This window comes from Microtus ochrogaster, chromosome 2, assembly GCF_000317375.1.
Source record: "Microtus ochrogaster isolate Prairie Vole_2 chromosome 2, MicOch1.0, whole genome shotgun sequence".
Lineage (NCBI taxonomy): Eukaryota > Metazoa > Chordata > Mammalia > Rodentia > Cricetidae > Microtus > Microtus ochrogaster.
Window position 1 is genome coordinate 31757824 of NC_022010.1, and position 14266 is coordinate 31772089.

The 14266-nt window shown below is 46.7% G+C and overlaps 1 protein-coding gene across 8 annotated transcripts in view; it reads left to right on the top strand.

Moving 5' to 3' along the window:
- The window catches only part of Fry (FRY microtubule binding protein), a 382290-nt gene that overhangs the window by 217177 nt on the left and 150847 nt on the right, over positions 1 to 14266 (top strand). For all 8 annotated transcript variants that reach the window (XM_026785214.1, XM_026785202.1, XM_026785180.1 and 5 more), the window contains 2 exons: positions 1472 to 1525; positions 12226 to 12365. In XM_026785214.1, the coding sequence (XP_026641015.1) occupies positions 1472 to 1525; positions 12226 to 12365 (194 nt within the window). The remainder of the gene's footprint in view (positions 1 to 1471; positions 1526 to 12225; positions 12366 to 14266) is intronic.

Consider the following 14266-nt stretch of genomic DNA (forward strand, 5'->3'; position numbering starts at 1 on the left):
CCCTCTGTAATGTGGCCGTGGACCTCACTCATGTACACATCCCTCTGTATTGTAGCCGTGGACATCACTCATGCACACATCCCTCTGTAACGTGGCCGTGGAAAGAGCTGTGAAAGGAAGAATGGCAGGGTTTTGCAGGCTCGAAAGGTGGGGCGTGGGACGCGGGACTGGTACTGGAAGCTGCCTCACAAAGACTTCCTCAAGGGAGTGATGGTGGAGCCAATGTTTGAAAGATAAGCAGGCATCGATAACGCAAAGAGTCACTGCCCACATTTCTCCCCAGACGCTCTTTCCCCATGGCAGGAACCACATGCTGCAGCCCAGCCTTCCTCCGAGCCTGTAGGTTGGCACCAAGTGACTCCCTCAGTCCTGGATGAATACAGAAAATTCCGGGCAGAAATTCGCACCCCGTAATTGTTCCAAGGATGTCTGTGAGACCCGATTGCACCTGTTTTCACGTCAGTACTGCTGACTTTGGCATTTAGCTGGCTTTACAAAGGAAACCTCACTGAGCTTTCCAGCTTTCCAGTTTGATCAGAGAGTGTACCCTTTCTATGACCTGAGCCAAATCCGTCGTTTCTTTAGTTGTTCTTCTTTCTTCTCACCTACATGTCTATATCCACGCCCCAGTTTGTATGTTCTAGACGGTATAGGTTGAAGAGGAAGGCTTACTCACCTGTAAGAACACAGCATTCTCTTTAGTTTCGATGCACACAGTTGACACTGTAGAGTCCCCAAATGAGAGAGGACAGTTGATTCCTAAGTCTCCTGGGGAATTCTCAGGGGTGTGGACTGAGACTCTACAATGGTACCTGCCATGCCAGGCCTCAAGAGCCTGTGGCAAGATGGCAGCCATGAGTTCAAGGCCAGCCTGGGGTATATGTCGGCTTCGTGACCGGAGAACATTGGAAAAGTGAGGGAACCTTAGGTCTGTGTGATAGGCTAAACAAAAATTGTATATACATACGTGCATTTACATATGTGTGCGCAGGTTTATACACACACACACACACACACACACACACATAACTTTTAAATGGTTTTTAACTCCTGAACTAGTTTGCTTTCTATTGTTGTGATAAAGCACTGACCGGAACCAACTTGGGAAAAGAACAGGTTCAACATCAAGAGAAGCCATGGTAGGAACTGAAGCAGAGAGCATGGAGGAACACTGCTTACTGGCTTGTTTCCCACGGCTTGCTCAGCTACGTTTCTTATGTAACCCAGACCCGCCTGCCAGGGAATAGCACTGCCCACACGGGGCTGGGCCCTCCCTCCCCTGTCATTTAGCAACAGAGGTGAAGGTCAGACTAGCAAAGGAATACTTTTTTAACTTATTTAAAATACAAACATCCCTTTGTTCTGTAAAGGAAAAAGTGAATGAGAAAAATATAACAGTAATGTTTTTTTCTCTTACAATGTTGAAAATCCTAGATAATTACTTTTGTATATGTCATTTTTGTTGTTGTAGGAAAAACCTTTGACAAAATCTCTACAGCGTGGAGAAGACCCCCAGTTTGATCAGGTATGTGGCATGTTGCTACCCAAGTTCTGTGTTTTCTCTTTATTTCAAATGCACAAAGTGGTGACTGGAGATTGATTCGGTGGTAGAGGGCTTGCCCAGTGTGAGCAAGGCCCCAGTCAGTACCTGACATAGCTTAGGGCGGTGAAGAGGAGCCACGAGGAGCATAAGATGGAAGCAGGAAGGCAGGGATGTTCACTGCTATGCTGAAAAACCTTGAAGCCGTGGATGTGTGGTTGTAATACCCTCGGGGTCTGGTTCAGAGGTTAAAAGAACCCAGGGTTAGTTGCCAGCACCCACAGAACAGCTCACAACCAGTTCCTGGGGATCCAACAATGTTTTCTGGCCTCCAAAGTCACTGCCTGCACAGGGTGTGCATACACACATCAAGCAAAACTCTTAAGCACATCCAATAAAAGTCTAATGAATCTCTCAAAGGGTCTTGTGCCCTCAGCATCTACAGCCAGGCTTTAGAGGTGTTCGGGAGATGCCCTGTGGTTTAAATTAAGTTCGAGAAGACTATAAGTAGGCCCTCGGTGTTTTGTTTCGTTTTGTTTTTTTTCTTAAATTTTTTGTATGCCAAAAGCGAGAGGCCAAGAAAAGATGACTTCCAGGGCATTCCACTGTAAAGTCAGCTTCCTCTAAATCAGTGTGGTCCATGATGGCCGCATCTCTGAACCGGAGCTTGTTCATGATTTCATCTGGTTGTTTCCAGTCCTGCCAGGCTGCATGGCACACACCTGTAGCCCCAGCCCCTGGAAGGCAGAGGCAAGAGGATGTAAGCCGGAGGCTAGCCTGAGCTGCAGAGTGCAATCCAGCCATTGAATAAAAAGAGAGCCGTGAATCAGGAGAGCGCTGGTCTGGTGCGTCCTAGACTAATCCTCAGCACTGGAGAGAGATTGCGAGGGGTCAAGGGTGGTGGGGGAGAATGAATTGACAACCCTGAATGAGAAAAATTGCCTCAACGATCAATTATAAAAATGTGGAACCTTAGCTTCCAATGGAGAAATGGTAAATTTAAAAGATTATAATTTAAAAAAGCAAAGAAAGTCAAGACTAGGAAAGGACATTGACATCCAACAGCATGTACTGAGCATGTGACAGCCGCAGGGAGAGAGCCTGCATCCATTAGCGTGTACTGAGCACGTGACAGCCGCAGGGAGAGAGCCTGCATCCATCTACATGTACTGAGCACGTGACAGCCGCAGGGAGAGAGCCTGCATCCAACAGTGTGTACTGACCACGTGACAGCTGCAGGGAGAGAGCCTGCATCCATCAGCATGTACTGAGCACGTGACAGCCACAGGGAGAGAGCCTGCATCCATCAGCGTGTACTGAGCAGAAAGGAACGATCCTGGTCCTGTCACTTCACAGTGGTTTTAAGGGCATCTGGAATGACGCATAGCAAGACAATGAAGGAAGATGGACAGGTGTCCTGGTGCAGCCCAGGCTTCAGCAGAGATGACATTCAGGACAAAGGCTTCAGACCCTGTAGTGGGTGCCTGTATCTGAGGCCAAATAGTGCTTAGTGCCCCACAGCCTGATAAACTCAGGGGTTTCTGGATGCTCTGGGAACCATCCGGAAAAGAACCCACTTTGTCTAGAGCTTCTTGTTTGCAGCACAGAGGAGACGCCTCAGGCTTCACGAGTCTGGAGCATTGCAGCGACAGGCACTACAGAGATAACCCTCTGTGGCCCGTGTTGCCCAGGGACGGTCACAGGCTGACGCTTAGGTCCAAATTCCTGAGCTTCTGTGACCCTTGGCTTTGCTACAGGGCTGGCAGACTTGGCTGTCTATCTGGACTCTGAAAAGATGGAGGGTAGACCCCACTCCTGCCCTGTCACTTCGGTTGTCACCATTGCTCGATGGGTCAGAGACCCTTAGTGAAGATGTTCGTGGTGTTCGGTGCCGCCGCTTTGGAAGCGGTAGATCTTTCTGCTCCCTCTTCCATCTGACTCTGACTTTGCATGGTTTTTTTTTATTTCATTCCGTATTTGTAGTCTCTTTATCCTGCCATCACTACCTTTTCTTGGGGGAAGAATACGTTTTTCTCTAGCTAAATGTTTCTCCTTCCTTATTCTCTAAATTCTTCTAAATTAACACTGCAGTGCGAACTTAGCCCAAGTTGTTGTTGTAACTGTTAACACAGCGGTGAGCAGTTATCCTAAATCTTCTGGCTTAACTGCAGTTTGGTTTCTTTCATTCAAGTATTCCATTCAACATTGTAGAAGCACAATGCCATTTGGAGTTAGACCTAGGCTTACACCTCAACTTCCACACTTAATTCATTAGATTATTTTTAACCTTACAACACAAAGTGTAGCCCAGGAACTTGTGTTATGAACATCACCTGGCAGCCCCCAGAGCTACAGATTCAGCAGCTCCACAAGAAGCCCAGGGGGCCCATGTTGTCAGGTCTGTGTTCTGATGAGGGTCAGGGAAAGGGTGGGAGGTTAAAGAGATGTTTGAGGAACTATAGACGAATAAGATATATTTTTTCACTCCAGAAGGAAAGCTGCTGACCAGGCCACCAGCAGCAAGCACCCTAGCACATGGCTGGCCCACATGGGCCCCTGAAAAACACACCCAGGCTGCCTGAGGCTATGACTCTATACCCATGATGCCTTGTTCATACAGAACCTACACAAAAGTGGCAGTCTGCCAAAAATAGTTACGTAGCAGATTACATCATTGTTCATCTGGGTGTCAGGCATTTTGTGCTAACTCAGAGCTACCCCATGTCCAGTGTCAGCTAACTCATTCTGCACATTCTTACCAGCGCCATATTGTCTAACGTAAACTTGCTCTTACGCCTGCTGTTCCCTATACGGGTATGCACTGAAGCTTGAGAAGGCCCATTCTGTACCAGTGCTGTCTTTAAAGATGCTGTAAGTGTGAACGGATAGTGAGACGGTCACCCAGCACCATGACACGGAGCATTGCCCCCTGGTCTAGCCACATTTCAGAGCAACACTGGCCTCTTCCCCTTGGAAGAGTCATTGTCTGAACCTCTTCTGGTCAGTTCCTTCACATCTATGACCAGGCTTCCTCGGCACTGCCATCAGTGGTCTACTGTTGAAATGGTCTTGAGATACCTAAAAGGTGCAGGAAGAGAGGTCAGCCTGCACCGGTGAGGAGGGATAAGATGTGGAAAGGGGGCCCCGTGCCAGTGGGATGGAGCTTCATCCTTCACTTGTCAGTATCAAAATGGCCTAAGTGACTGTCTCGTGTTGGCTGTTGACAGTGGAGGAGCAGTGGGAGACCTCTGAAGCACAGAGGTCTTGGGAGGGTTTGTCATGAACTGAAGCAGAGGGAAGGAGACCCATAAAGGATGATCACTACTAATACTGTTTAAGAATCATCAATGTTGGTGAAAGAATGAGAGACAGGATAACCCAATGCAAACCACCTTTTGAAGTACTTTCCGCTTAGTTCAACAAAGAGCGCCTGACTATGGCCACTGTGTGACAGCTAATCTTGGCTGTCAGCCTCACACACGTGGGACGAGGCAACCTGAACTGAAGAATCACCTTCGTCAGAACGCCACGTGGGCAAGTCTGCGGGGAGTTTCTGATATAATAACCCAGCCCACTTTGGGTGGTACCACCCTGGGCAGGTAGACTGTAGAAGAAAGATTGCTGAGCAAGCCCGTGGGAGCAAGCCAGCAGGTAACTTTCCCTATGGCCTCTGAGTCTGTTCATGCTTTCTGGTTTGTGCCGTGAGTTCCTGCCTTTGTTTTCCTTAATGATGAACTGTAAGCTGTAAGCCAAAGAAACCTTTCCCTCCGTAGACTGGTTTCGGTGAGAATTTTATCACAGCAACAGAAACCTACCTAGGACACTGCTCATGTGTACAGATATGATAGAGGTCCTAGCCTCAAGAAATCCTCAGTCCCAGAAGGAAGACGGTGCCTTATGCTTAGAATCCCACTATGGGAAAGCTAGAAGTACATGTCAGATTATCCAGAAGTTCAGAGATGAGAGTAGACGATGAACGTCACAGTGAGTCATCAAAGCGCAATGACATCATCATCCAGATGAACAAGATGGGCCAAGGTCTGACCCACAAATGAAGGTGTTGAAGGGAGGGTAGAACAATTGGGAAGCAGGCCAGTGGGAAGTTAGGAGGATGTTCCACTGCAGTGGGTCAGAGGAGCCTGGACTGTGTTCTGTAGGTTAGGATTATCAAGCAGAGGAAAACTGTGTTTGCGGGGCGAGCAGTGGGGAAAGATTATAAATTAGTTTTCGATTGGGAACAGGAGACCCTTTCTAAGAGAAATAACAGGACTGTTCGTTCATCTGCTCACTCAACAAAACAGATCTACAGACACTGTTGGGGAGGGGGGGATCCTAAGGAGATGTGGCTGTCCAGGGCACAACTGGAGACATTGAGGACATTGATCTTAATAAAGGGGTGTTGGGGTACAGAAAAAGTGGAGGAGTAGATTGGATTTCACAGCTCAAGGGACGTTGGTGCGAAGGAAGCCTCAGCGGCAGGGGCAGCTCATGGTGCGTTGAACGTATCTTCTTGAGACAGGTCTTCCTAGGGAGCCTCAGCTTACCTCTACTTCCCGCTCTGACTCCTACCGCTTTCCCAGATGCTGGGGGTCCGGTCGCGCTGCTCTGTGCACAGCTATTGAACACTTGGCATGGCTGAAAATCCATGTTAAGTGGTCTGAGGGCCTTGCTTGCACGCCTAGACTTTTGTCGCTCATCGGAATGGGCAACACTTAGAGCAGCATGGCAGTGCAGGGTCAGAGCCGCACCTCTCGGGGTCTGGTTTGTGCGGTGTGGAGAACGTGCTGTGGCCTGGGCGAGCTGCTTTGCCTTCAAGCACCTTTCTGCTGTTACCAGATTTCACAGACATCCTTCTGTCTGTTTTAAAAGGTGTGACTTTTTTCAAAAGTATCATTTTATGCGTATGCATGTGTGCCTGAGTGTGTATACGAATACCATATGTGTTCAGGAGCAATGTGTGCCTGAGTGTGTATACGGGTACCATATGTGTTCAGGAGCAATGTGTGCCTGAGTGTATATATAGGTGTCATGCCTGTGCTAGAACCCAGGAATTCTAGAAGAGAGAAAACTGACTTTGCATGTGGTTGTGGGCTGCAAAATATGAGGGTTGGGAGCTAAACTCCAGTCCTCTGGAAGGCAGCAGCTGACCTTAACTGCTGAGACACCACTCCAGCCCCTACGGACATCCTCTTTGAAAGTTTAGCGCCCCAGGCATTTGTTCCTGCAATCAAACAGCAGCTGACCAGGGTGGACCTGGGTGAGTGGCAATCAAACACAGTTAAAAGAGAAATGAATGCCATCTTCAGAAACGCCCCTTCTCTGGGGGAGGTCGCAGCGCTTTCCATGCAGCAGGTGGATTCCTGAGGGGCACCAGACATGTGCGCAAAAGAGGCGGCTGCTGCAGAATCACTTCATGTTCTTGCATGCTCCTTCCAGCTGTGCACATCTGTTTTCTCTGACCTTAGCTTTTAGACTGTTGCCTTTGTGTTGTCTGATGATGGACAAAGAAAACAAAACTGAAATGCCCACTGAACGACCCTTACACAGAATAAAACCAGAGTGAGTTCGCATTTCTGATCATTACATACCCATAGAGGGACGGGACCTAAGTCTAAGTATGAAATTGGTGTATATAGCATATACACTTTCTACACATAGACTCGGGGTAATTTTATCCAAAAAACTCAAATGACTTTATGCATTAGTGATTCAAATTTATAGAATTTTTCCACCTGAGGTATCAAATGCCAGCATTCTAAACTTTTCAGATTTGGGGGCTTCAGGAATGTTCAATTTATAATTCAGATAGTGTATCCTCCCTGCGGTTTCATAGCTGGACCACCCCCTCCCAGCTTAGGGCTCGGCACAGCCTCTGTTGGAGAGTAGATGTCATTTCCTCTTTATCTCTTGTTGTTGCCCAAAGAAGCTTTGCCCAGAGCATCGGGTGAAAGTCCGAACATCAGGACCAGACCATCATTGTCATAGGTAAATTGTCTCACTGTGCTTTGGCCGTGGCATAAGGATGCCCACAGGAAATGAGAGTGCTGGAAGCTGACTGGGACAGAGCAGCACCACAGGACCCTGACGAAGACGGACCTCCAAGGGAATAATAGTAAATAGCGTTCCTTGCTCTGGAGACGTTGGCAGATACGACCACAGAAAAGGCCATCGCTGAGCCTCTGGGTTTGGTCCCTGCTGAGATGCCAGATAAGAGGCCTCACTGGAATGGCCAGAAGAGACATCAGATTTCAAGGATGAAGGAGAAAGCTGACAGCGATGGGGAAAGAGGAGGCATCTCTGATGCAGGAGAGATGGAGAATCCTGGACAACATGTGGGGCTGGGTGAGAAGAGGAGTGGGGTGTGGCCTGCGTAGTTTTCATAAACGGCTTGCTCTAGTGACTCCCTGGGCCAATGGTCGTGTATGGACACCTTACCAGAGGCTACACCACTGGAGAAGAGTGTTTCTCACTCTGCCTCAGGGAGCGCCCCCTTCCACAGCGGGCGGCTGTTAGTTTTGGAGAATCTTCCATACTGATTTCCATAGGGATGCACCAGGTTACATTTCTACCACATGTAAGCCTTCTTCTCTCCCCACATCCTCATCTTCATCATGACAACAGTCACCTGACTGCCGTGGCAGCTCTGAGGAGTTTCAGTTCGCATTTCCTCAAGACCTGAGGATGCTGAACACTTTTTCTTCCACAAGTTCATACATATATATCACCTATTTTAATTACAGCCCCCCTGTTATCCTTTCTTCCTCCCATCCTATCCCACTGAGCCTCCCTTCTCTCCCAACAAGTCCCCTTCCTGGATTCATGTCTGACTGTGTGTGTGTGTCTGTCTGTCTGTCTGTCTGTCTGTTGCCTGCATGAACTTGATTGGAATGTCATTTACTCCAACAAGGACAACTGCACTACCAAGGAACAGGACCCCCCCCTCCAGCAACCACTAACCGCCTCCAGCTCTTGGGGAAATGTTGGGCTCTGTGATTCCCCTCCCCCACCCATGATAGAATGTCGATGACCCTGCAGCAAGAGCAGATGACCACTCCAGCTGTGAGGTGGACACCTTTAAAATATGTACTGGCCATTTGTTCTTCTCCTGTGAACTGTCAACTGAGTTCATTGCTTATTTTACTGGTAGGCAGTTTTGAGGGCTGGGTGTTGAATTTTCTGCAGCTCTTTCTGTGATCTAGAGAGTAGCCCCTCGTCTGAGGGGTAGTTAATACTCACCTTCTCTAAGGTTTCTTCTGTTGTGGGAAATTGATGTGCGCTACATCCGGACTCGCGTTTCACTGTTTGGAAATGGAAGAATGAAACTGACCTTCTGGGAGGTTTATTATGCGCCTTGCATTTTATAGCGTCTCATTTTTGCCCTCGCTAAAACCCAGTGAGATTAAGGATTCCCAGTCTAGGTTTATGACTCCGTGCTTCAGAGAAATGGTGCGGCTGGGCCTGTAGAGCTGTAACGTGAAGCCAAGACCTTCTGAGCTTCTCAGTGCCCTTGGGAAATTAGGAAAACCTGCCAAGTGAAGAATTAGTCATCGCTCCTCATGCTGACTTCTGAGGATGCCGGTTGCGAGTGTTCGCTGTGCGGCACAGTTTACATTCTTTGCTTGTGCTACTCAATGCTGTAATTTCCAGATAACTTACTCAAAGGTTCTGGGTAACTTCTTTTTAGGTCTTCTTACAGGTGTTGTCTGTCTCCTGTACTGTTGAGCAGTACTGTCTCCTTAGGTTGTTCATATGTGAAAAAAATATCACTTAGTAACAAGAAACCCATGGTAAGATGCATTTGTAGGCTAGAGCTGAGACAGCATCATGGGCACTTGTGGTTTTCCTTAGAAGGAAACGTGAAATTGCGGTGTTTCCACATCCGTTGTAGTTCTACAATGCAGTGAACATCTATTTAAAATGTGCAAGTCCTGGAGAGGCTGGAGAGATGGCTCAGTGATTAAGAGCACTGGCTGTTCTTCCTAGAGGACCTGAGTTCAGTTCCCAGTATCCACATGGTGGCTCACAACTGCCTGTACCTACAGTTCCAGGAGATCTGATACTCTCTTCTGGCCTCTGTGAGTACTGCGTGCACATGGTATACATACAAACATGGAGGCAAACACACATAAAATATGAAAAATTACTAAGTCTTAAAAAAAGTGTAAGTGAAGTCGGGCAGTGGTGGCGTACACCTTCAATTCCAGAACTGGGGAGGCAGAGACAGGTGGATCTCTGTGTGTTCCAGGCCAGCCTGGTCTACAAGAGCAAGTTCTAGGACAATTATGACTGATACACAGAGAAACTCTGTCTCAAAAAACAAAAACAAAAATGTGTATGTGAAAATTAATAACAAAGCTAGGCAGTGGTGGCGCACGCCTTTAATCCCAGCACTTGGGAGGCAGAGGTAGGTGGATCTCTGTGAGTTGGAGGCCAGCCTGGTCTACAAGAACTAGTTCCAGGACAGGCTCCAAAGCTACAGAGAAACTTTGTCTTGAAAAAACAAAAAAACAAAATTAATAAGCAATAAAAAAATCAATGTTGGATTTATACACTATTAGTGTCATTCAGTATTTCTGAAATTACTCTTATAGAATGTTATACGCCATAAAATCAAGATGTTAAAACAACAAAAAAAATGATTACTAATCTTCCCAAAAAGGGGTACTGAATTGAGTTTTTAAGCCTGTTACCACTGCAAGGGACTCTAATTAAACAGCAGTACGATATCTGATTGGATAAAAGCAGTCTGCATATGCAGCTATTTCACAATGTCAGTATTTTACAGAACTTAGGCAGTAGGGACCCTGACCCCCGGTGCTACTTGGCACTTGAACTCATTTGCAAAACTGACCCATCACTGAAGTGACTTTAAATTGTGCATTAAGTGCACCACTCATGACAAATCTGTCTTATTACTGTAAAATACGGAGTGACCTCATGAAGGACGCATTCAAGCGTTTCTGTGTGAGGCTGCTCTCTTTGCCTTCGGCGGGAATAAAGAAATGTTTCAGAAAGCCACCCTCTTCACTGGCGCATAATGGACAGTCTCTTTTCGCCTGTTTACCCATAAAAAGCCAAAGCAAATATTAGAAGATTTGCAAAGTACATTTAGTACTCTTCTATGCACTCCCCAAAAGAAAACACCCTTTGAAATGAGCCTGGGATTCCCTATCCTCCGTCTCCACCTGCTGCCCAGTCTCTGGCCCATCGATGGTGGAAGAGCATGACTATTTAAAGGCAACAAGGACATCCTTGTGCCCGGCCTGCCCGCTTTTAGCAGCAGTACAGAGCTGGAATTCATGGGGCCATTGGCTCCACTTCCCATAAAAGGAGGAGTCAAGTAACCAAGCAGCCAGCAAGACCTTCCTCCCTTCCTGGGCTTCAAGGGCCAGGCCTCTGCAGATCCCTCCCTTGCTCCTTGAAAACCTGGCTCCAAGGGCAGTGGCGGAGATGAGAAGGGCACATTTTAGTCAGTGGCAATTTGGAGAAATATCCTTTCATTATTTTTTTAAAGATTTTTTTAATTTTTATCTTTTGTGTATGAGTGTTTGCCTGCATATATGTGTGTGAAACCATATGTGTGCAGTTCCCTTGGAGGCTAGGAGAGGGCACAAGATCCCATGAACTGGCGTTACAGGTTGTTTTGACCTGCTATGTGAGTACTGGGAACCAAACCTAGTCCTCTACAAGAGTAGCAAGTGCTCTTAACTGCTGAGCCATTTCTCCAGACCCCAAATATTCTTTCCCATTGGGGGCAGGGGGTGGTAAAGACAGGGTTTCTCTGTGTAACTGCTCTGAATGTCCTGGAACTCACTCTGTAGACCAGGTTGTCCTCAAACTCACCGAGATCTGCCTTGCTGAGATTAAAGGCATGCACCATCACCAACTGAATAGATTGGTTTCGATTTGGAAAGCCTGACAACCAGATTCACAGAATGACTAAATACAACATCCTAGTCATGTTCAACTTCTGTTAACCCATAGCTCTGTGTGTGTGCTTACAACTATTGTTTTAGAGAAAGAGGTTAAGGTTAATGAATTAATGGAATCTGAGGAAAGTCAGGTTTGCTCTGTCTAAAGGTGGGAAACCCTGCTCACAAGTTTGCTTTACTTTAAAAGGAAGTTAGACCTAGCTTGCTCAGCTGAAGAAGTAGGTTACTGCCGGTATATATATTTAAACATGTTCTTTTAAAGAATTAATCAAATTAAATTATTCCTACTCATTGGTATCTGGAGCCTAGTTTCAGCCATAGCTCAAATGATCGCTTATTGGAAGAAAACACTAATTATTGTCGTCACGAAGGTTATTTGTTTGGGAGCTTGGTTTACTTATTTCACTTGAACAGTTCATGATTAACTTATATTGATTTACACTATATGAACTCTTGAAGACTTGGCAGTGGTGTCATGAAGAACTCAAAGGCAATGAACATCTGGTCCCTCCAGTAAGGCACTCAGAGTAATAAACTGTTCTGAGCCACAGAATTATTATGTGAGAAATGTCTGCCACTCTGGGAGACTTGGGCTCCCCAGAATATACTGATTTATGACAGAAATGACTAGGCATGTGTAGGGAAACTTGGCAGTGTGTATGCTCATGGTTGATTATTTATGCAACGTCAGTGTCTTGGAAGCTGTCCTCACCGACAAGCCTCTTGATGGCCTGTGTCTCTCTTTCCCTGAAGGTCATCAGCTCCATGAGCTCCCTCTCCGAGTACTGCCTGCCTTCCATTCTGCGAACACTGTTTGATTGGTACAAAAGGCAAAACGGCATTGAGGATGAATCGCATGAATACAGACCAAGAACGAGCAATAAGTCAAAAAGGTACTTGCTTTTGGTGTCGGGATTCTTGTTTCTCATTCCTGCCTTGCTCGTGCCCTCTTTATACCTCAAAGTGAGAATTATGTGGCACCCATATAATGATGCCTCTCTGACTACCCAGGAGGAGACTCAGTAAATGCTGTGTGCCCTCTGGTCCGTAGTAGGTCAGGCATGTGGAACATCCTGTCACGGCCAGCTGCCAATGGTTGGAAGCACACAGGGCTTTGTTTAGATGTGTTAGGACAGGCTAAACTGGGCCCCAGGTCACCACTTGCTTCCTTCCATCCTCTCCAATCCCCCTCCCTGAGCTGTACCCAAAATCAGGCCACTGAAGGCTCAGTATCCCCATCAGTCATCTTATCAGTTAGCCAGGTAACCTGGGATGCTTCGTGAACCATGGCAGAAGGGCCCAGGGCTGCAATAGTCTTGAGGCTGGCCATCTCTCTGTACCTCAGCATGAGGGTACGCATGGGGAAGTAAAATTCATGTCTGTGACCTCCCGTGTCAGCTGAGAGCCACGCCTGTGTTCTCTGTGGTCCCTCTTCCCTCTGTGGTTTGAGAACTGGAATTTGCTGCTGCCTGGGCCATTCAGTAGCTGACAGCATTCTTATGTTCAAGTGAATGCGTGACTACCAAATATTAGGCAAGCGTTTAATATCCTAAGTTTGAAATGAAAGTATTATAGCTAGGCAAGGAAAGAAAAGAATTACATATATGAAAAAGGATTAATACAGCTTCTAAAACAATAATAATAAGATGCTGGGCCAGAGGGAAGGCTGAGCCTCAGTTTGAGGTTACGTCCTGCTCCTTCAGAGGACCTGCGGAGGGTTCCCAGACCCACATCAGGCCGCTCACAGTCACCTAGGTCCCAGCTCTTTAGGGATCAGATGTCCCTTTGTCTTCTGCACTTCTGCCCTCACCCACTCACATACACATAATTTAAAAGAAAATTAATCTTTTGAAAAAAAGAAATCTTTAAAAAAAGGGGGGGTGGGGACTATCTTAACATGGGATCTGTTTCTCCACAGGAATCGATTCTACATTTTAGAAATGCCTTTATCCACTGTAACTTGAAATTCACTACTGCATATCAGACCCCCACCACTTTCAAGTGGCTTCTTTTTTGTTTTGGGGGGGGGAGTTGTTTTGTTTTGTTCTGTTTTTATTTTTAAGACAGGGTTTCTCTGTAACAGTCCTGGCTGTCCTGGAACTCATTCTGTAGACCAGGCTGGCCTTGAACTCACAGAGATCCACCTGTCTCTGCCTCCCAAGGGCTGGGATTGAAGGTGTGCACCACCACCACCCAGCTGTCTTTATTTTTCTCCATGAACCTGATAAGTCTATTTCAATTTTTTAAATGTAAGATCTGTAATTTTACCAAATACATTGCATCCGAACGTGTCGCTTAGTTTTAGAAAACGCTTACGTTTCTGCAAGATTCAATTATGTTTACCATTTTGTTGGAAGAAGCGATAGGTAAGTTTTTTTATGCTGAGTAAGTTTTAAAAAAACAAAGCAAACAAAATCAGAGCCTTACTCTCTAGCTGGAAATAGCTGGCACACACAGCCGACTTTCTTTTCCAACTCCAAGTACTGGGATTACAGGTAGGAGTTCCCCATGGTACCATCTGTATCCCCAAGTACTGGAATTACATGTAGGAGCCTCCTCTGGTTCCATCTATACACCCAAGTACTGGGATTACAGGTAGGAGTTGCCCATGGTACCATCTGTATCCCCAAGTACTGGGATTACAGGGAGGAGTTGCCCATGGTACCATCTATACCCCCAAGTACTGGGGTTATAGGTAGGAGGTGCCCATGGTACCATCTATGCCCCCAAGTACTGGGATTACAGGGAGGAGCCACCTATGGTACCATCTATATCCCCAAGTACTGGGATTACA